This window comes from Boleophthalmus pectinirostris, unplaced genomic scaffold (assembly GCF_026225935.1).
Source record: "Boleophthalmus pectinirostris isolate CB_2022bp ecotype Guang Dong unplaced genomic scaffold, ASM2622593v1 HiC_scaffold_19, whole genome shotgun sequence".
NCBI classification, from domain to species: Eukaryota; Metazoa; Chordata; class Actinopteri; order Gobiiformes; family Gobiidae; genus Boleophthalmus; species Boleophthalmus pectinirostris.
In genome coordinates this window covers 26,760,703-26,785,151 of record NW_026571140.1, presented here as the reverse complement: position 1 = coordinate 26,785,151, position 24,449 = coordinate 26,760,703, and the positions used below count along the sequence as shown (strand labels likewise).

At 36.7% G+C, this 24,449-nt stretch overlaps 1 protein-coding gene across 1 annotated transcript in view; it reads right to left on the bottom strand.

Moving 5' to 3' along the window:
- Window positions 1-368: 368 nt before the first annotated feature.
- The window catches only part of rasa3 (RAS p21 protein activator 3), a 58,866-nt gene continuing 34,785 nt past the window's right edge, over window positions 369-24,449 (bottom strand). The window contains 20 exon segments of the mRNA XM_055154576.1: window positions 369-1,229; window positions 2,658-2,841; window positions 4,141-4,244; window positions 4,568-4,776; window positions 4,887-4,969; window positions 6,207-6,313; window positions 10,373-10,446; window positions 10,565-10,642; window positions 10,735-10,812; window positions 11,483-11,589; window positions 12,942-13,065; window positions 13,350-13,424; window positions 13,550-13,664; window positions 13,746-13,894; window positions 15,012-15,056; window positions 15,058-15,169; window positions 16,348-16,452; window positions 16,534-16,607; window positions 18,402-18,474; window positions 18,555-18,635. Of these exon segments, the coding sequence (XP_055010551.1) occupies window positions 1,154-1,229; window positions 2,658-2,841; window positions 4,141-4,244; window positions 4,568-4,776; window positions 4,887-4,969; window positions 6,207-6,313; window positions 10,373-10,446; window positions 10,565-10,642; window positions 10,735-10,812; window positions 11,483-11,589; window positions 12,942-13,065; window positions 13,350-13,424; window positions 13,550-13,664; window positions 13,746-13,894; window positions 15,012-15,056; window positions 15,058-15,169; window positions 16,348-16,452; window positions 16,534-16,607; window positions 18,402-18,474; window positions 18,555-18,635 (2,053 nt within the window). The 3' untranslated portion in view covers window positions 369-1,153.

Here is a 24,449-nt window from a genome sequence, read left to right as displayed (position 1 = left end):
AGGTGCCCCTTTTCACAGAAGGAATTCATGTTTGAGCAATAGAATCACTACTGAATAAATGCTAGATGTTTAGAGTCATACCATGGAACATTCCAGGGAAAGAGATAAGATCTCCATGGAGACAAGCATGTAGAGAAACCCCTGGCCAGGAAAGTTGCACAGTGCATTTTACAAACTTCAGGACAGGGCATCCAGTATGAAACCTACCAAATGACATAATCTAAAAATTTTATATTTGAACAGATTTTCCACAAATCAAAAAAATAAATATAAGATACACACTGCTTTAACCTTAAATTAAAATCCCATTTTCAGGTCTGCCCGTTTGCTTAAAGGCAAGATAAGAATTACATTTTTGGTCTAAAATCGGTCTAAATATTAATTGTAAAAGAAAAAATCTTAAATATACAACTGCATTATGAACTGGATGTGATTTGGCAAAAATGCAGATAATCAATAAAAGCATAAAGTAATTTGTCGCATTAAAAAAACTGTTAAAACCACTACTTTAACCACTGTACCAGTTACAAAGGGACTGTAACAAGGCTTTGAAATGTGGAGATAAGATACAACATCTTTAAGCACAATTTAAAACAACAAACATCGTGAGTCTGAAACGCTTTGGGCTGTGTCTGGTCCCTTCGTGTGTGCCCTCGACCCTCACAGCCTTCCTGAGGAGGTTAGGAACAAAAACAATAAAAATATATGGGCACAACACCTCCCAAAAATGGAAAAATACAGTCCATCTTTCTTAAATTTGGTCTGTCCAAAGCACAACGAATGAAATTACAACAAAATAAGCTCAAAGTGTTCTGCTTGCTCATCCATATATTTGCGGACAGTTAAAGTGCGTGTCACTGTCAAAATTGTCCAGTGAATTTGTTCAAACGAATGCTCAAACTTCATCTTGAATTTCCCAGACTGGTTCTTCATCGCCTTGTTGAAATCCAAGGTTCTCATTATATTGGACCAATGCACCAATGCAAAAAAAGGACCCCAAAACAGCTTATTCTGTCCAGTATAAGCTTGGAAATCCTTTATCCAAGTCTTGCGAGCAGGTAAAATGAGCACACCTGGACACTGGGCATAGCCGTAGCTGAGGTGGGTCTTCAGACAGTATAGAAGGATTTGCTGGTTGCCAGGTTCAGAGCGCTTAAATTGAGTAAGTGGAGCTCTCAGACTGCTGTCGAATGTAGCACTGAAAACTCTTATCTCCAATTGGATGCTCCCTGAAACAGGAAAACAATAACATTTTAACAACAAAAAACTTTTATAATGTAAAGGCTAAAAGATCCTTTATTATGCAAAACTGACCCTTGGGAGGTGTAAGCCAAGTTTTAATATTGTTACTTCATCAGAAACATACCTTGAAATTTGTTATGTTTCATTCAGACATGTCTGAGTAACCCTGTATTATTAGTATGTCTACATCTACCAAGCTCAAAATGTTCTGTGTAGAGATTGAAATGATCTAAATGATTCTTGTGAAGGTGTATGGAGTTTAAAAACCACAGTTGAGCACTTCCAGTATTATCACATGACATCAGAAGGTGGAGCGTTTTCTGTTTGCGGAAAGAACACAGTCTAAATATGCAGGGTTTGTGTGTTAAACATGTGTGAATGAAACAAAACGCAACTCCAGGTATGTTTGTGGTGAGGAAACAAAAATATAAGATAGATCAGAAAACAGCATAATATGGGCCCTTTAAAAGTACACATGAAATGGTTTATTGAACAAAATGGTTTTAAATCATAGTATTAATGGGTTAACAATATATTATTTTTCTGTACAGTAACCAGTATTGTCTAAATCTATTTTTCTAAAGAATTTTTTTGAGATAAGCAACACAGCAAAAAGTGGTGAAAGCTTCAAAAACAAAACAATGCAGTGCACCTACTAATGGTACACTATTAACCCTCTCCAGGCAGGTGTTGCAGATTTGCAACAGCTAAATTCCAATTACCTACTTACTCTAAATCCATATTTTATGAGCTTTTTTTACTCAGAAGCCTTTTTTCCCATCCATGCTGATAAATGTGGGCGATGCAGTCTGTGCAAGAATGGCTACACACAAATGGCCTGCCAGAAGTGCAAAATACTTTTTTTGTTTACAAAGGATAAAAAAGTCAGGATTGTATATTACTACCTCATATTATAATTTTCCCCAAATATCAGATTTTTCCTGATATTAAAAATTAATTTGAGCCTGAGAGGGTTAATGCATCAAATGTTGTTTATATAAATGAACCATTGTGTTAAATGTGAGGAAGGCTAGTACTGCGTGGCTTTTAACACACACAGTATGGTAACAAATATATGCAGTATATATGCAAATGTGTTTTGTAAGTGTTATTAATTTACTTTATTAAGAGGTGTTTTGGGGAACATCGTCCAGTGCATCATTTTCTTAAACCAGTTTATAGACCAAAATAGGATAGCGACTGAACTGATTTCAATCCATCAAAATGTGTCACACTGATATCGAATATTAGTATCATATCGGTGCATCCCACTCCCTAATAATTTTGAACGTGTACATAACCGCAGCCACTTATTAGAGATATGCATAATTACCTATAAGGGGTGTGCATTGCTTTGATTTTTCTTACACCCTTATTATCTAGAGTTCAAATGTGTCAATGACAAAGTCACTTACTGACTGCCAATCTTGGTCTTCTTGAACTTGTCTCGTTTGTATTTGGTGTGCTGTTGCTCCAGGGTGTGCACGGCTGACACGATGAGCTTCAGAGTTTTGTAGGTTTCCTGAGGATCATCAATGACGAAGCTCGAGTACTCCTCCTGCTCTGGACCATCGTACACTGACTTACTGCCACACGCCTCTGTTCAGGAAGAATAGTTAAGAGTTATACATCAAAAAGGCAATTAAAGGTGGACTGTGTAACTTTCTGGTTGGGCGTTTGTCACCTGCTTGTTTCTATGGATATGACATTACTCACAGTATGACATTAAACAGCTCTACCTTAAATTTATTCAATTACAGATGTGACCTGCAACTTGGTCTGGTTTGGTATCCATGAAGATATAAAGGTTTAATAAACCACACCGTGAAACATTCCAGATGACAAAAAGCATGAAAAGCACTAGTGTGGCATAATTTGTTCAAATTTTTCTACTGCAATTAGATAGTTTACAGTGTTCATACTACACTATTTTCCAGTCTATCTTATAATGCTGTTTTTTCATCAAAAATATACCCAGAGTTGTGTTTTGTTTCATTCACACATGTTTAACACAAATCCTGCATATTTAGACTGAGTTCTGTCAAATGGAAAATACTCTGTTCAACTTTGTGATGTCATGTGGTAATACAGGAAGTGCTCCACTCCACTTCTAAACTCCATACACCTTCACTAGAATCATTTGGATGATTTCAGCTCTGGACTGAACAAAAGCTAAAAGGTAGTTGTTAATTTGAAAACTATCGCTTTATGACATCACAAGGTGGAAGAGAGCATTTTGAGGGTTGAAGATGTAGACAGACTAATAATGCAGGATTACTCAAAAAAGTGAGAATGGAACAAACTCACCTCTGTCTTTTTGATGTTTTCGACAAATATGAACTGATAAACTAAATAAAAAATTCACTGCATGTTTGTAAAATTATAAACTACAGATACCGCAAGATTTTTCTTCTAAAGACACAATATTTGCACTCTGTTCAGTCTTTGTGATTTCAAATTCAAATAGCGATTTTGATTTGATTGTGATATATTATGCTGATCTCATTAGAACTACGAATAAGTCTTATTTATATACTATTGATTACAGCATCTTTCAGAGTTTATGATACTAACCACCAAGTGATCATTTTGTCCTAGATGTTACACATCTTTCAAATTTGTTAAATATTTGAAATTTTCCAAGAATTTCTGAAGATAACTTGGTCAGAACATCTCAAAGCTACAGCTCTTGTGGGGAGTTGTGTGGGTTTGTATCAAAATTGGTTATGGAAATGGGCCGTGTCGTTACCATCAAATCAATGACAATTTGTTTAAGAAATGTATGCATGGTTCTGAAGTTGGTACATAGTACATTAAAATTTACTGCATAAAGGCCAATGTCATAAGATGAATAATATTTTGCAACTTTGTATTTTAGATTAAGTAACGATTCCTGACCTTGCATATTGATGAGTTTGTTCATGTATGTACTGAACAGGGAGTAGATCCTTTCAGTTTCTCGATCTCCATCAACGTCTAGCTGTATGTTAGCAGGAAGACCTCTGAAAAATGAACAAATGAAAGATAAGTATAAAAAAAAGTAAAACATCCCAGTTTATAGACAGTAGGAGTAAAGTATCAAAAATCAAATACTAATTGATACTGAAACTAGTATTGAAAGTAGATACTTTTTTGAGCAAGTAGCGATTCTAAAAATGTCCAATTCACAAGACAGAAATGAACCTTTTCTGAATGGCTTTAGAATATACATTTTTTTTAATCACTGTGGTATCGGAATCGGTATTGAGTATTGAGTCTATTCCTTGGTAATGAAATGGAGTTAGAAGTTTTAGTATGGTGACGACATTAACAGACAGGGACATACCCGGTGCAGGGGGTACAACCAGGAGCTGTATCTGCAGACAGTTTGCAGCAGAGCCAGTGGCCGTTGAGGTAAGCTGAGGGGTGGTACGTGCTGAGGCGTTTGCGGTTACACTGGCTCACTTTGGTCAAAATATCAATCCAATCACGGGCCTCCACACAGTTATTGGCCTGAATGTAGAGCGCCCTCTCTGGCTGAATGACCTGGAACATCTAACACAAGAAAAACATTCAAGTTGAATTTTGGGAAAAGCAAGAAGTAGTTTTTATTGGAAGTTTGAAATCCCAAAGGTCTGACAAAAGTCGCTGTGTGTGGGCCTTACATTTTTCATTTTGAAAGACTCCTCCTCCAGTCGCTCCACTGCCAGGATGTTCTCTATGGGAATGCTGCACAGGGCGCCCTCTCCTGGAAGACAAGGGGAGCACATTGAAACAAACTGCCAGAACAGAACTAAATAATCACCGGATGCATAATCTGTTGCATAAGCATGTCAGGGGCAACAGCACAAATATTCACTTTTATTTAACAGTTCACATTATTTTATTACACAATAAACACAACAACATTGAACAGCCACAAAAAGAAAAAATGTGACAACATCAAAAATAAATCATGAATATATGAATATATTACTACAACTTCTGTCTTAGTTAATGTATTGTTGTGCACTGTCCATGTACAAATAAAAAGCAAACCATACCATACCATACTAAAACTACAACTAAACTATTTTTTTGAATGTTTGTTCCTTGTTTTTCCTTATTTTGATTCATTTAATGTCTCCTTTTTTAATGGTCCTTACTTTTTAGGACTTCATTGCTGTTAAATCAAATTTTTATTTTATTAAATGATTTATTTTTGCATTACATTCTTTTAAACTAGGATTCAAATATCTTCTGCACTTACTGTTACTTTGTGCTAGATAATTAAAGGGCCCATATTATGATGTTGTTGTATCAAAAACATACCTGGAGTTTGTGTTTAACACACAAACATAATTTAGACCGAGTTCTTCTTTCAGATGGAAAACACTCTCTTCCACCTTGTGATGTCAAGTGGTAATACAGAATGTCTCAACTGTGTTTTTTAAACTCCACACACTTCACTAGAATCATTTGGATAATTTCAGCTCTGAAATTTCCCATTTCTACTGAACAAAAAGTAAAAGGTAGTTGTTAACTTGAAATCTACCCCTACATAACATTACAAAGCATTTTGAGCTTTGGAAATGTACAAAGCCCAGCAATGCAGGGTAACTCAAACATGAAACAAAACACAACTCCAAGTATGTTTATGCGGAAGTAACAGCATTCTAAAATAGTTAAAAGCTCAGAAGAGTAAGTTTTGGGTAACATAGGGCCTTTAAAGTAATTAATCTAACGTAATATATGCTTCGTCTGCACCTCTGCACACAACAGTCTACAGTGTGGGAGCTCTTGGGGTGGATGCAGCAGAATTATTGCCTGCTCAGTAACTGAATCTGCGGCACACATGTGAGACACAGCTCTGGGCCAAGTGAACATTCAGCACTTTCCCCCATTGTTTCTCACACTCCTCCTCCACACAGTAAGAAACCACTGCACTGCACAGCTCCATGGGACAGTGAATGCACCATTGGTTTTCAGTAAGACAGTAAACGCACCTTTGGTTTTGTGGTAGGTGAATTCATGGTTAGTGAGACGAAACCACCTCTTCTTGAAGTTCTTCATACCAAAACGATTTCTACCTTGGGCTCGCTTTATCATAAACCTAGAAATAAATAAAAAAAGAAAATAATTAATTTCAGTTGATTTTGTTAGAGATGCACCAATACCAGTCTGATTTAAGATGCTAAAAATTAAGAAAAACGTAAAGACTAGTTACTGGTCACTGTTGACTCTGAAATAGTATTAATGTGATTTATGCAATATTATATTCATGTATGTTATGTACTGAAAAATTCTTGAATCAGTTCATTTGTTTTAAGTCACTGTCATTGTTTAACAGTGTACTTTTTAATTCAGCCTAAACCCTTTCGATCATATCTTGATCTAAATGGGGTTATAGTCTATGTCCTTATAGTGCTACCGAATAAACTACAAAATTACTATTACTGCTGCAAAACTACTACTACTTACTACCACTATTTACAGCTTATATTTACTACTTACTTCTAATATTTACTACTTACTACAACTACTAAGACAAAACTTACTACTACTACTACTTATAGCTCATATTTACTACTTATTACTAATGTTTACTACTTACTACAACCACTACTACAAAAACTACTACTATTATCTACTATTACTACTATAATTACAACTACTACTACTAAAATTAAAAGGCTTTACACTGGTGTTGGTTGATATCAAGTAGAAAAATGTACTGACTGAAAAAGGCTGTATTGGTGCATCAGTATTTTTTATAAGATAAAGTTAAAGTTAAGTACCTATATTTTTTATAAACTAAACAATTTGTGTCCATGTCAATAACTATACCACCAATATTGAATTGTTATATGCAAGCTTTCATTTGCATGCTTCTGTCATCAGCCTGCTGTAGTAAAATACACCAGAGGAGCATGCTCTCAGTCTCCTCTGTTCTGCTGTACAGATCTATAATCTCTGTACAGCTCTCATAGAAATCACAGTCTATGAGTTTAACAATTATTTTACATAGTTTTTCCAATGACCAACAAATTGTGTACAAATCATTGTGACTCCTGGTTCATGAAATCAAAGTCAAAATTATAGTTTTGTTCAATCAATGCAAAAAAACAAAACAAAAACTAAAGCAGGGCCTTTGCCAATTGTTATAACTAATGCATAAATACACCATGAAGTGTACATTATTTGCTGATAAAGGGAAAAAATATGTAACACAGTCGAGGCGGTTTGTTCGAGGAAAGAAACCACAAGGAAAAGCTGTGTTTTTGGTATGTCACATGGGATAAAGTGGACCAGGGTCTAGACACCAAATGGGTCTGGGATTTGGATCTGATACTGAACTTAATCTTTCCTAAATATTATCCATTATGATGTGATATTCAGACAGCAAATCTGAAAGTACTGTTACTCCAATATCGACACTTTAAGGTGCACTATGCAACTTTTCTGGTGAAGGGCAACTACCATGGAGATGTTTTGCCTGTAATATTATGGCAAAACATATGCCATTCAACTCCATGTTACATTTTTAAAATTACATGTGCTTTTATTGTTAAGAAAAGTTTAGAAAAATCTGCATTCTTAATATGACCAGGGGTGCATCTACTTAGATCTGACTTGTGTCTTGGCCTTTGGGCATCATTATTTTGTCTCCTTTGTGATGATCTCCATCGAAAGAAGAGCTGGATTCAGACCCCTGACCAGAAAAGTTACATAGTACACCAGAATGTTGTCAAGACATGATAGAATTGTCTGAATTACTGAGGAAGAATTACAAATAATTTAAATAGTTTGTCAAGCGATTTAAACTTAAACTTAAAATGGACAAAATATCAGCAAAAACAAACCTTTCTGGCTGTAAATGACATCTCTACATCTCTAATCTTGAAAGAACCCATCAGATTATGTGGCAATATCTTCACCCCAGCTGGAACTATTACACCAAGCGTTTCCGGCACCATCTAAGATTTCTAATAGCAAGCTTGACCACTTTACTTTATACCAGTGTAACCAATGGGCACTGTCTATGATCAGAACTGTTTAAAGGGCCTATATTATGCTAACTAAACATTTGAGCTTTGGCCCTGTTCTAATACTTCCTCCTTGTCAATATTAGCATTAGATATGGGTTTTGTTTCATTCACACCTGTTTGAATAATCTAGCAAAATGTCATTTAATATCAATCTGAGGCCAAAACACTCTACTCCATCTTGTCATGTCAGAGTGTGGTAATTCATGAAGTGTTCCTACATATTTTTGCTGTTCACTTTATACCTTCAGCAGACAAATTACAGCATTTCAGTCCTTAAATGACTTTGCAGCAGCCCTTGTGGTGTTTTACATGCTCAGATATCATGGAGGAAATGCGTTTACTTTTTGAGAAACCATTGTTTCTCAAAATGCCTCTGGTGGTTTTCTACAGTTTGAGTGCTTGTTTAATTTAGAAACAAAGCTACTGATATTTATTTACTTTGGATTATTTAGAACTACTTTATCCATTTTAGACATGCCGTAGTGTATGTTTTGAGTATATTTATCCATACTTTAGACCTGATAAAGTCTAGGTTAAGCTCTCGGAAAGCCAAATATTATCTTGGGCGGTGGTAAGATTTTTGAGATTTTGAGAACCACTGCCCTAAACTGTATAAAAAAGCCTCAGTAATGCATAATATAAGACCTTTAGGACATATATGGTAGTCACTAGATATAAAGTAAAGTCCTATAGCATCTAACAGCGGCTCCTAATGCATTGGTTGGTTTGGGTCGGGGGGACATTTCACACAGGGGGGACACAGGGCAAAGCTCCATTCACAGACGCTCTTACCTGCCCTTAGTGCTGTGCTTTGACCCCTTACCATCAACCCTCTTTATAGTGAGTTTTACACTCCTTTAGGACGACAGCATTAACAGAAGAAGGTGGGGATGTAGATGACTAAACTAGCAACTAGAAAATATGGTACTAAAAACAGCCTTGTGTTAGTGGCTGAGTTGTACCTTGAAGACTTAAAGGTGCACTATGTGACTTCTAAGGCAGAGGGCCGGCTACTTGCTTGTCTCCATAGTGACAGTATGGCAGTTTTATAGCTCAAAAATACCTTAAATTCAGTAACTTTTCTCGATGTGATTAGTTATTAGTAGGGGTGTAACTGTAATGATATCCAAGTCTCATTGTACAATATTGTCACGGTATGAACCTCACGGTACGATATTTATTGTGATATTGTGGGAAAACTCAGGATATGGTGGGGAGGCTCACAATTAGGGATGTAACAATTTCCAGGTCTCTCGGTACGACATTTTCACAATATACATCTCACGGTACTATATTTATTGCAATATTTTGTGAATGCTAACAAAACTGTTAACACGCTACTTTTTGCTTTTTCTTTTAAAATGCCTTGACAAGACTTTATCCAAAGAACTAAGACTTAAAACTGCTAGAACTAGAACTGTTATTTCTTCATGTAGTCTGCACTGAAATGGAGCAAAGGATCATGGTCTATGTAGTTCCCGCTGTCTTTTTGCCTATTGCTGTACCATAACTCTTAATTTAAACAAAGAGACTTGCAATTCGACATATTGTGATGGTCCACGATATTATTGTGAGAACTTTGACGACACCATATCACGATATTCTGGTTATTGTTATATCCCTAGTTATTAGTCCATTCTGTATAACATTCAAGGCAAAGCAATTACATCTCCATGAAGACAAGCAATAAAGGACCCTCCACCAGAAACATTACTCAGTGCATCTTTAAATACTAAACTGAGCCATTTGTCTATTTGAAATTAAAAAATATTTTCTATATAAAATCACTATAGGTTAAAAAAAATGGTTAAATGGTATAAAAGCCAAATTCAATCCTTTTAGAAGCCTATTATACGTCAATCCAGTTACTACTTTTTTGGAATGAATTTAATCAAAACAAAATTAAAAACAACAACTCTTATTTACATAATCATACATAATACCACTGATGCTACAAACTACAAAAATAGAAATGATCTAAATGTGAAAATGGGGGAAAAAAGTGCTTCCACATCCAAAATTATACATGTCTTATATAGTGTACAGATTTCCAGCTTTATTCTATGTTTTAAATGTGTATCTTTTAAGAAACATCGTTACATATTGTAAAATTGTGAACTTACCCTTCTTTTAGCATGATAGGTGTTTCGATGCTTTTCTGATCCCACTTTCCTGATGTTGAAATAAGATCTAAGAACTATAAAAACAAAAAACACAAGGCATATTTTATTGCCAGTAAGACATCGTTCACATTTTTTTAAAACCACAGCCACACAAGCTCCTTTTGTTCAATGGGAAATCAAACCAGGACGTACATTTTTCACTGCATCAGCATACTTCTGCTCATTAAAGTAATCGTAAAATGCCGCCATGTAGGACTCTTTGAAATTGGCCTAAAAGAGAAAACCAGTGTAAAACAGATGTTAGAGATTGGACATAAAAAAAGGACATAAAGCGGTCACATTTAAGCATTTTTCAAACTCACAGATTTCGATTTGGCGAGACTTCCAAGAGTCTGGATAGTTTTGGAGATGAGAGTAAGGGTTCGAGAAGTGGCAGGGTCCTACGCAAAAAAGCAATTTATAAGAAAACTAATATCTGTCTTTCACATTAGATTATAGGTCCACATTTTCATTTACACTACCAATCAAAAGTTTGGACTCTTTTTTCTTCTTTTTACTGCTTTCATACAAAAGACATCAGATATATGAAGTAAGATATATGGAATTATGTAACAAAGAAAGAATGTTAAAGGTGCACTGTGTAACATTTCTACTGGAAGGTCCATCACCTGCTTGTCTGCTTCCATGGAAAAGTTATTGCTTTGTCTAAAATGTTCCACAGTATAGATTAAACCATCTATCACAAGGGACACAAGCAGGTTACAGCAATACACTACATTACAATTCAGATCTGTGGAGAGCTGCCCCTGTTCACAGAAGTATTATTGTGTTTTTTAATGAATAAATGCTAGGTGGATATGTTTAATGTCATACTATGGAACAATCCAAGCAAAGCAGTCACATCTCCACAGAAACAAGTACAAGCAAAGGATGACTACTTTGAGAAATTGAATATAAAATGTCAAAAAATATTTAAACTTTTGCTTTGCCACATAATTCCAGAAATCTTACTTCATATATCTGATGTCTTCTAAATAGAAAGATAGAATACAAAAAAATATGATAATAAAGAAAAAAATTAAGAAAAAGAGTTGATGTTGTGTAACTCACTGGATGGTGCGGTCGTAACTGGAAGAGGTTTGGGGAGAGAATTGCTGGTGCGAAGAAACGGAGGAAGATAAAACTGCTCACAGCGGTGTATCGGACGTCTTGGTCGACTGAGAGGGGGAGGAAAAACAAAAAGCAAAGTCATTACCTTTACAGACATCAGTGGTTCGTTTTGTTGACATAAACAAATGGTGAAAAAACTATGGGACTGTTGAAGGTGCATTATGTAACTTTTTGGTTGGGTGTCTCTCACCTGCTTGTTGTCATTGTTATGACTGGACTGTTTCACAATATGACATTAAACAGCTCTGCCTTACATTTAATCCAATTACAGGTGGTTTTGTATATCAAAAATACCTATAAAATCAGGCATTTTGAATGTGAGCAGGGTTGCCTCTCCATAGATCTGAGCTGTAACTTGGTCTGGGTCTCCATGATGATGGGAAGGTTTAATGCCATACTGTGAAACATTCCAGATAAAGTAAATAACATTTCCATGGAGTAAAGCACTTGACGGACCTGAAAAAGTTACACAGTGCACCTTTAAGTGTGACATCAGAGCTCCAACTTAATCCTATAGACACAAACAGCAGAAACATGGACTTTGTCTGAAGCTTTTTTTGTTTCACACTATGTAAAATCAGTGGATATACATTTTTTTTTTTTTACAATAAAACATAAATATCCAATAAAAGCATTTTTTAAAAGGTGGAGGGTCCACCAAATGCTTTTCTCCATGGAAATGTTATTTACTTTGTCTGGACTGTTTCATAGTATGGTATTAAACCTTTCCATCACCATGTAGACAAACCAAGTTATTGAGCAGATCTGTGGAGAGCCAACCCAGCTCACAGCCAGAATGCCTGTTTTTCTGGGTATTTTTGAGCTATAAGACCACTGTAATTGAATAAATGTAAGGGAGAGCAGTTTAATGTCATGATGTATAACATTCTAGGCTGAGCAATGATCTCCATAAAAACAAGGTGACGGAAACTTCACCAGAAAAGTTACACAGCGCACATTTAAGGTCTAAAATATAATGGTAAAAAAATAATTTGATCATTTATGTCTAAAAATTATCTTTAGTCTAGAGGTAAATCAGAGTCCACTAGCTGCATTAGTGTTTTATTATATTTGAAATCAACATATTTCGGTTCAATAATGAGCTTTGTCTGTATTACACCAAGCTGACCAGCAGGGGGAAGCGCAACACATACAGTAATACCCTCACAGTGCATATCATACCCACACACACAGTATGAGCCTGCTGCCTGCGGGCTTAAGTGGTTTCAGGTCTGACACAAATAGCTGAGCACAAAAAGCTTTTCAGAGATCCTGTGTGAATAAAGAGAAGTGTCCTTGGGCTGCGTGCACATCCTGTACATTTCTTTCTTCCTGCTTCCTGTCCATTACCATTATGCAGTTGATGACTTGTTCTGCTTCCGATCTTTTGTGGTGTTACCTTGAAAACGCGTGGCAGCCGATTCCCTCAAAGAAAAGAAGATGTCACACATGACGGTGGGACAACGTACGCCTGAAGTGGTGATTACGTTGAAGATTCGGTCCACGTACTGACGAAGGTTTTCCTGAAAGGCAAAATATCTGATTAAATCCAAATCAACAAAAGAGAAAGCCCAAAGGTTTATTATTATGTAAAATGTAATGTAATGTACTTATAAACTATGCTATCGTCACTTTTCGGATTGGAGGGGGATTGCCACCTTCTTGCTTCCATAGGGATGTAATTGCCTTGCTAGGTATGTTCCGCATTATGGCATTAAAGTCATCTATTGTGCATTTATTCAATTACACATGTTTTTATTGCCTAAAAAAAAAAACACATTTCGCCAAAAAAATCTGGATGCCTTACCCTATTTGTGTCCAGGTTCTCCGATTCTTTCAGCCTGACCGGGTCGATTTCACAAGGTTTATGGTCTGTACAGATCTGCAAAGATTGGAAAAAAGATATTGTAATTTATCGAAAACGTTCTGAACATTTCCACAGACATCTGACATAAATTATATCAAACACCAAAAAGAGCTTGAACTGTCCAAATGATAATGCCATACCTCATCTATGATCGGTTTGAGCGTGACTTGAAGATAGTGCATTCCTGCAAGCTTCATGGTTTCGTCAATGCACTTGGATGTCAGTGAATTTCCTCGGAAAATTGTGTTAGGATCCCTATACAAGGAAGAAGTTACAGTATAAATGAATTATCACAAATGAAAGAATGAATCAACCTAAATGAGAGTGGGAGCTTACTGTGTCCTGTTGACTTCTGCGTGGGCAATGGCGCTGATAAAAGGCACGATTTTGCCGTAGTGAAGAAAGAGACGCACTAAAGGGATGGCGGCCTCCTGCTTCTCCCGACAAACCTCCCCCAGGATATGAGCCGTGGATGCCGACACGGGCTGCACATAAAATAAGAAATAATGATGATAATACTATAATTACAATGGAATTTATGTAAAATATTTATGAAGCCATTAAATACATGTTACTCCTCAGACATACTGCTGATAAGAAACTATCTCAGACAACACAGCTGCCCTGAAGCAGACTAAGGGAGCAGTGGCAGGAATAATGAGTCAGTGGCCTTTCACCATTAAAGCCATGACCAACCGTGAAAACCTTATTTTTCTTTCATTCACCATTTCTCTAAAATGTGACCGGCTTCCTGAAATCAAACTTTCTGAATTATAAACTAATGTGACTTTCACCATTCATAGAAAAATCATTTTACATTTAGGTTTATTATTGGACTACCAGTATATATTGAGTAAAAATTACCTAATGTATTATTTTACGATTATATTATTCAGTCCTAGGACGCGACAACCTTATTAATGCAGTATTTATTTATTTTTTCTGAGAGACATAGTCAAGGTAGGGGGCAACTATTGTCAAGCCGCCCTAACTATAAAGCGCTGCGGGAAACACTGCTATATATTATATTGTTATATTGTTTCTTTGGTAAAGATTCATTCTGTCTTCAGTTAAGCTTTCACTTGAGCTTTGAATCAACAATTGCTTTCGTCAGATGGCAGAGTTTGTTCGTCAGACAGAAGCTTTAGCTCCTTCCTCTCTGATCCAGTGGTTTCATTTACTGAAAACTACAAATACCACAGCTGGATCAGAAACGCAAACGACGTCAAAGGAGCATAAACCGTGATGAGGGAGCATACATCCTAACACACACGAGATGCAGTCCTGTAGAAGGCGTCAGACAGAAGGGGGCGCAAGCTTCCTCTACTGTTTGGCAAAACCATGTAAAGCAGCCTACAAGACTTGTCACTACACCATCATGTGACACTCCTGAGGATGGCTACAGGAAGGAGCCGAAACATGTAAAGCAGGTAAACAAACTCTCCCGTCTGAGAAAAAGGTACGATTACATGAGTTACTATATCAATTACTCGAATAGTCTTGACATCTCTACCTGTTGTCAGAGTTGCCGGCATCTGCTCTAGCCACTACTTCTCCATATACCTAACTTTATAAACCTAAAGAGCTGGTTCAGATACAGACCTCCACATTGGCAGAGTGCAGCAGCAGGTCTCTGAGTGGTGTGTAAGTGCTCTGAGGGAAAAACATGGTCTTCAGTGTAAACGATGTTCAGACGCAGTGATCCCAGCTCCTCCACCTTCACAGACTTCCCCCCATTCTCTCTGGGCAACAAGAAGTACCTGTGCAACGAAGGGGACAGAACAGATGATTTTAGCAACTATCATGTATTACTGAAAGTTGTACAAATAGAGATGGAGTATATGGGAAAATCACACTTGGTAATTCTACTGTTCAACGGTATGGCATTAAACATATCTCCATAAAAGCAAAATAGACAGCACCACCAGGGCAAGTTACAAGTCTGATCTGTGAAGATGTGAGCTCACCCACATAAAGAAACAGCTGTAACTGAATAAATGCATGAAACTTAGATTTTATTTCATATTGTGAGCCATTCCAGGCAAAGCAATAAAGGAGAAAATCAGGTGGTTTCATGCATGTGCAGAAATGAAAAAGACCATTAAAGTACAAGGGAAAGATATTATAGTTATAATATTAAATAGAAGATATTTGTCTGTAAAATACATAAACTGTATATATAAATGGACATAGCTAACCTGCTGACAGCCACATTCTAAATAGGAAGAAAGCATGGGGGTGCTTCCAGCTCAAATTCACTTGACTGACCCACTGTAACTGCTGCAGAGAGTCTTGTCATTTTGGTCTTAAAATGTCTGTATTAATCCGCTCTACCTGGTGATCCTGGTATTTGCTATTTTTTTTTAATAAATTCCTAATATGGAACTGGCTCCAAATTCACCTCTATAACTGATAGCATCGTGAGCTTAATTTAACTGGAGCTGAATGCTATGGTTGACGTCACACTCCCTTAGTCCACTTCTGTGTACAGTCTATACAGGGGTCTCCAATGTTTTTCCTCCGGTAAGCTACCTTTACAAAATGAAAATGCCAAAAAGCTACTAGTTTAGACAGTTGCAGGAATTTATGTGTACATAAAAGCCATTGGAAAACTTAGACGGGGTACAGTTAGATAAAACATAAACCATTATATATTTATGAGAGCACAAAGTCAGGCATCACAATGATAGTTTTGCAATAATAATGGGCAATAGGCATTTAATTAATCAAATTTGAGTTATTCAGGACAAGAAATCTCAGAAATCTTTTGGCGAGCTACTTGAAAGGAGGTGCAGAGCTACTGATACCTCCCGAGCTACAGGTTGGAGATGCCTGGTCTATGGTATAATATTTGTTATATCTAAATAAATATAAAATTAAACAAAAAATAAATAAATCCAAATCTTTCAAGAAAAAAAGAACTCCTCCCTTTACTCACCAGGCATCATGGACCCCTGCTTGTCCCAGGACCCTGAGAGGAACACGGACCCCACCCAAAAACTCATCTCCAAACTTCAGGTTACTGGCGTTCCACAGATCCACCCTAAAAACACACAAAAAGAACAACAGGCTTAACACAAACGCACTGTTCAGTACTTATCTGAATAATGTTTTGTTTCCCCACCTTAATGCTAATTTATCTACATCCTCTTCTTCTACGTCAAATTGCCGCTTTGTGTGACTCAATGGTCGCGTAACCTGGGGAAACAAACAAAAACAATATTTCTGCTAGCTCTGGAAAGCCAACAACCCAACTAGAACATGCCAGAGCTATTGGATTAAAAGCACATGAGCCCATATTACTGAGTTGAAACAAGCTTTTAATTTAAGTTGATTGGACGTAATACTTATCATGGATTTGTCATTATAGGAAGTTCTTAGAATTCAAATTTAAATAAGAAATTGGCCAAAGCCTGAGAGATAGCGTGTGGATGCAGACCGCAGTAGAACATGAAGGGCTGTTTATGTGGCTGGGGGAATAAGATGTTTTTGTTCAATAGAAGTCAATGGGTGGGATTGTTTGGTGGTTTGTCTGAATCAATCATACTCTTGTCCTGAGTCTTCTGAGCCCCAGCAGGAGGGAGGGGAGAGAAGGGGAGAGGAAGGGGAAAAGGGAGGGAGAGGAGGTGAAAATGTCACCATAGAGCAAGAGACAGTCTGGGGTTAACAGGGACATGGTCAGAAGAAGTATGTGTGTGTATGGTTAGGGCTGCAAGATGAATCGCAATCAAATCAAAATCACAACTGCAATTTGAGTAGACGAAATTAGCAAATTACAAAGGCTGCAATTTTAAAGTACCATCATTTCCTCCACAAACAACTACCAGTAAAATGTGGGTCTTATTCTGCATAAAAAACTGCTAACCCTGTAAAACGTCACCATAGTTTGCGGTTAATAGGGACATGGTCAGAAGAAAGTATGTGTGTGTATGGTTAGGGCTTCTAGATGAATCGCAATCAAATCAAAATCGTAATTTGATTAGACTAAATTAGCTAACTACAAAGGCTGCAATTTTAAAGTGCCATAATTTCCTCCACAAACTAAATATTGGATTTTATTCTGCATAAAAAACTGCTAACCCTGTAGTTTAGATCTGTAAAGACATGTTCTGAAATAAATTTGATTCCCTAACCGTTGTATCAGATTATAGGCGTAGTCCTTGTAGCCGTTTATAGGCCTAGTCACAAATGTGCTTAAAATGTGAACTCTGAACAGAATCTCATTGTTAAAACATAAATAAAGCATAAATAGAAAATCTAATAGCAATCACAACACAGAAAAATCTCAATGATTTATTTTTCTCAGATTGTTCAGCCTCTGCCTATTGCATTAATTATCAAGCAATGTTGTGTGATGTGAGAAATCGGAGGAAGACTGATGTAAATGTTTGAAGATCTGGTAAAAGGTTTTCAACTTGTTTTGTTGTGTGGCTATGCAACACAATTAACAACAGCCTAATAAGTATAAGTCTACTGGTTTGTGGGACACTGGAATTATAGATTAAGTAACTTTATCAAAATTATCAATTCAAAAATATATTGTCTGAGTATATATTATTAGTATATATTAGTGGCTATATTACACAATTGAGTCTTGTGAGATTTAAGCCATGTTAGAATGTTGTTACCTCCTTAAAAACTTACTTGGAGTCATGTTTTGTTTCATTCACACATGTTTAATTAACTTTAGAGTGACCAGATTTTCAAAATCAAAACTGATTGGTAATAATAAAATTATGAAACAAGTGCGTAATTAAGGAAAACTGTTCTGCACTCAGCCCATTCATGACTAACATGTGAGTCAATATAGTCACATTTTCTTTGTGTTTTGGTAATTTTTAAGCATGTTTTTCTGTAGTTTACCTGAACAAATGACAATTTATGGATCTCTTTACTGTTGGCAGGTATCAAATTGGTCAAAAATAGGGACACCACGGACAAGTCTTTTTTTTTTTTTTTTTTTATGTAAACAAATGACATATTTTATTGTACCTCAAAGTAGAAAACCTCGTCAAACTGTGGATTGTTGTTTTTTCTTTTCACTTTAGTCTTTTTGGCCTCTGATCTGAAACCAAGACCTCAAATGTTATTTCACGTTATCATGCAAAAATCACATATAAACATATTTTGTATGGACGTCTTTACCTTGAGGGTCCCAGCAGAGACACAGCAGCATAGGGGTCACACTGTCCGTTGACTATGGGCAGTCCTTGGCACTCGAGCACTCTGCACACAGACACACAGTAATGAAGAAAGACTTAACCAGCACTTACAGCAGATATAAACCACATTTATATCTAATGGGGTTATTTAATGACATGTTTACTTTAAAAGCTCCTTAAACTAGCAGAGCCTGTATAAACGTAATGACAAAGTACACTCAAGAATGGGACACATCTGTGCAGAGGAGGACCACTCAAAATCACAAAGTAAGTGAGATTAAAGCATACTCTGGAAAAAGATAAAGTTCAGTCAATCAAATTTGTTTCTGTAGCACTTCAAAAGTCCCAAGTTTGACCACAGTGCTGCACAATAATAAAACCTGAATAAAAGATGGACAAAATTAACAATTACGAACAAAGTACCTCTAGGCTTGCTATCAAAGGCCATTCTAAATAGCTGAGTCTTAAACACAATTATTACACAAAATAGATTATTGTGAGATTTAAGTCATGTTATAATGGTGTCTCTTCATCAAAAACACACTTTTTGTGTATATTTGTGTTTTGTTTCATTCACACATGTTGGGGGAAACCTGTCTACCACCAAAGCTCAAAATGTTCTGTTCCACCTTGTGATGTCATGTGGTGGTAGTTTTCAAGTTAACAGCTAACAGCTCCCTTTAGTTCAGTAGAGACTGGCAATTCCAGTGCCGATATCATCCAGATGATCCTAGTGAAAATGTATGGAATCAGAGCAGAGCACTTCCTGTATTACTACATGACATCACACAGTGTCATCCATTTAAGAGAACTCAGCCTAAATATGCAGGGTTTGTGTGTTATACATGTGTGAGTGAAATAAAGCAAAACTCACGGTATGTATATGAGGAGGAAACAACATTATAAATCCAAAAATAGCATAATATGGGCCCTTTAAGTTTGGTTCACCTATTTAGAAGAATTCAGAAGTACAATAAAATAAAGCTATGCCTTTAAATACTACAAATACTAATACTGAATACTGGTCCTATTACTGCTTAGATGTGTACATTTATATGCATTTGTCTCTGCATTATAACCATTATGGCTACTTCTGCTACAGCTATGTCTGCCAATCATACAAATAAGTGAAGGACAGTTTAACCTCATACATTTACTTTCTAAAGACTTGACTTTGCATGCACGCATAAGCACATTTAACCCAAAATGTCCAAGAGCACTGTGAAATATTTTCCTTTTGATCCTTCCAAGTAAAACATAGAACCCAAATTCCTGATGTTGTCAATCTTAAGCCCATGAGATGTTGAAACAAGAGAAAAGTCATTCGGACACAACCCTCTCCCTCCTCCCCTCCTCCGGACACCAAACATCTGGCCCTCCTACACATGGACCCTGCCACTGGACTGTTCTGTGCATCACCAGCAGCAGCACAGCCAAAATCAACACAATACGACTATGTCTGTGTCTGACGATTTATCTTCTGCTCCTCTGTGTCCAACTTTACAAGGTAGATCTGAGTTTACAAACTGGAAGACACAGTAAGAAGGTATCATTAATATTAAAAGTAAAACTAAATTATGAACTGTAGAAAGACGTGGACTAAGGGAGTGTGACGTGACCCCTAGCATCCAAGCTGGAGTTAAATGAAGCTCATGAGGCTAGCTCCAAATTCGCTCCTATAACACTTTCTATTTGTACAGTGGCGGGTAGCAGGTTAGCTCTGTCCATTTATATATACAGCCTATGTACAAAATGAAAAATGAAATCTTTTGGATTATGTCGTATTCTTGTTGCTGCAAACATCAAGTGACAATCTAGAAAAAGCTAAAAGAGGCTAAGAGGTAAGTCGGTGAAACTGGCTTAAGCAAAAAAATGCAAGTCAAAATAAGACAGCAAAATCATAATATTATTGTAACAGTATCTTATTTCAGCTCATTTACATGAAATCAAATATATTCTTAAATTCACAGACTCAAATACCAGATTGGATAGTACTAGTGGGAGCTGCTTGTTCACACCAAAGTAAAGCGTGAAAGACAAGCCTGTGAAATGTTGGACCAGGTCCTCCTTTAACACTTTTAAATATAGTCCAACTGTAACATATTGTAACAGCAGATGAACAAACAGCAACACAGGAGAGGCACAGAAGAGACAGAAGCACAGGAGGGGACAGACTTCCATTAGCGTGGTCGTACAGACAATTTTTTGCTACTATTTTTGTGATAAAAGAGCAAATATGTGTTTCATCATTACTGCACCACAAAAGAAAACTACTGAAAATGATTCCTCAGCTATCTTGCTTTGTACTGAGACAGTGCAGTTTATGTTCTTGGCTACATCTTGATCTCTAAAATAAAAAGCTAAACTAAATATCTTATGGGTCTTTTAGATTTTATTAATTAGTGTACGTCTTTGCTTAAAAATTACATATTATATTCCCTATATTGCAAATGCAAACACAACTGGAAGATTTTTTTTTTTTACATTGTTAACAGATTCATCCATTTCAATATCTCTACAGGGGCAATGAAAGCTAGCAAAGACAAATATACAGATCTATAGTAGTACTACAGTGGTACAGGATTTGGGGCAAATCATAACTTATTCATTGATTTGCTTTCTAGCACTTTTGCTTTTCCGGGTCATAGGAGGTGTGCCCATCACCTCAGCATAAAGTAAAAGGGATGTATAGTATATGGAGTATACCGCAGTCACCAGAAAACCTCTAGGGAAAGGTTTTATTTGACCATACCTTTATTATTGCTATTTTGACCTCCTGGAAGCAGTAAGGGTTGATGCATCAGAAGAATAAATAAATGCATAAATACTTGTAATGGCAATAGGAAGAAGAAAAAAGCTAGTTTAGGAAGTTTATATTTATTTACTACTAAACATACTATTTATTTATATTTATTAAACATGAAATGACTTGTGTGTCCCCGGATGAGAAGCAAACCTGGTGATAACTATTAATAAATGTTATTTAACATTAAAAGCATGAGTTGGTTGAAGTATCCTTTTTTTGTTTTGGTTTCAAGATGATTGTTTCTAGTTTAAAACCAGGATGAGTTTGTAGTTTGTATGTGTCTATGTAGCTTAATAAAAATCGTGGGAGTGCAAGCGACTACAGTAGGTTGACCAGACAAGCCCTGTGTCCCCTTTCCCAACAGATTTGTCCAAAACCAGTGATTTTGTCCCTATTTTTGACCAATCTCACACCCACCAACATGTGTGTTAAATCCCCCATTTGTCCAGGTAGAATCCAGGGCAAAAGGATAAATTCAGTTTGTCAACTGGACAAAAGTTTATTTTGGTTGAATACGTTTCGCAGCTTGTCCACGCTGCTTCTACAGTTCTGGTCAGACGCTGGTGGACGGTACCTTCTGGTGCTGAAGGAGGAGTTAACAACACTGAAACTACTCTGAAACTAACACACCTACTTGTTTACAGTTTCTGTTGGTTAGATAAACAAAGAAAACAACAGGGGTAGCCAGGTCAGTGCTAAAGGTGTGAAAACACCCATTATGGGCCTGAATGATTATGCTAATATGACCCCACACTCAGTACAGTTGAACAGGCCTAATTAACCAACAGAAACTGTAAACAAGTAGGTGTGTTAGTTTCTGAGTAGTTTCAGGGTAAATATCTCCTCCCTGCAGGCAGATATAAGGCAGCGTCCACCAGTGTCTGACTGAAACTGAAGAAGCAGCTTGGATGAGCTGTGAAACGTATTCGACCAAAATAAAGTTTTGTCCAGTTGGCAAATTTCTCATTGTTATACAAACATCCCAACCCGGGTGTGTCCCAGTTTTGAACTTTGAAACTTTGATCACCCGGTACTACGCACCTACATATAACAGTGAGTTGTATTGTAAAGTAACAGTACAGTTTTTGATACTTTTTGGATTACATCATTGGAAGGTACTTGAAGGTGACTATTTATACTTTGCAGCTGATGTCATTCGGGGGTGTGACGCTAACTGTAGACACTGCTCTGTCTGAGGCTTTGTTAGACTTTAATCTGTGCTTTATTTTAACACAATAAAGAACTGACATAGCTTGAACTACAACAGTTGAGATGATTTTTACTGTTAAAAAAAAGAAAAATTTTCTCAAATAACATTACAGGCAGAAGCTAGCACTGGCCAACAGTTTTTTAGTTAATCACTCTCACATTTTTTGTTGAAAATCAAACACCTAAACAGGACCATGAACACTTGTATTGATCACAGGCTCTCGCATATGTTGTTTAAATCCATTTTGTGTTTCAGACTATTTAAAAAAACATTTTGGCTATGTTTGCTATTGTGTATTGTTCTGTGCATTGTGTCACCATGGTAACTCCTAAACATCCCATCATCAAAGATACATGTAGAACACCCCCAGCATGACGTCACTGTAAAGTATCAAGAGTAACATGGGGCATGTGAAAAAAAGCTTGGCATAGATTCCATTGTTTCTAAAAGTGTCTCATCTGGTACAGTGTGTAACTTCCTGCCAGAACATGCCCTGCCTCCAGCCGCCCCATCCCGCTCCCACATGACATCACTGTCGTAAGGGGATTAGCACCCAAACAAAGAGGAGTGACACCCAGCGGGACAAATCGCTTCCCCTGTGTCACAGTGATGCACATGATCTAGTCACGCCAGATCACCTATCCACCCTATTCATGGCACAATACTCACATTTGGTGTCATGATTCACCATCATGGTTCAAATAATTGCGATTAATGATTATATCACAATAAATGTTAAATTCTTGACAGTTTAAAATGTTATGCATATGATTAATTTTACTTTTAATCATGAATAGGTTCCATATTTAAATAAATTTTACAGAATTGTACTTTGTTATGAGTGAAAACAACAGTGATCTAGAAGAAAACATCATGTATCAGTAGCTTTTTCAGCACATTCTGGTGACAAAATGGTGATTATCTTTGTTGGCGATGATCACAATTATATAAAATGTCCCACAAACTATTATTGATAAATTATATTATTGTCTATTTTCCCATTCCTAGCATATTCTGGTGATAAAATGGTGATTATCTTTGTTGCTGATTATCACGATTATATCAAATGTGCTACAAACTATTATTGATAAACGATATTATTGTTTATTGTCCCATCCCTAATCCACCCACGTCCAAACCACCACACACGCCATAGCAGACAGGCTCCTAATAAGGAATAAGGAGAGGGTTGGGTTAAGCGTCACTAATTCCAGCTCGCTTCCTGTCCAATAAGCTTGTTTATATAACCCCTGCTTGGCCTATACTACACAGCCTATCTCTCCCTCTTTAGCGATAGTCCTCTGCCTCCACTTTCCATTGATGTCTGGAGCGGACTTGTTTGTTTTACTTGACATTACTCATATTAGGTTAATGCGATTCTTTAAGCGCCCACGTTTCCTGTCAAAAATCATTTACTCACAGGAATACAGACTGGAGAGTTATATCATAGCCCCAGGATGTGGATACGTGGCAGTGCCATTGTGGGAAATCTATGAATCATGAAAATCAGAAAATGTGAAAAGAAATCGCGTATATCACTAATTTCATTGCAATATCACGAGAAACAAGCGTAATTGTCCACTGCATCTCATTGAGAGCTTAAAGCCATTTTATAATGCTGCTCAAAATGCTCTGTTACATTTTGTGATGTCAGTAGTGGTAATTTTCAAGTTAACAGCGAATTTTTATCTTTGTTTACTAGAGATTGGCAATTCCAAGTCTAACATTATCCACATGATTCTAGTGAAGGTGAATGGAGTTCACACATTCACACAGGTGTATTTTAAAACATTTCTGATGGACCACAACATCTGATTATTGTTATCAAAATAATTCCCCAAAATATAGGCATTATTTTTTCC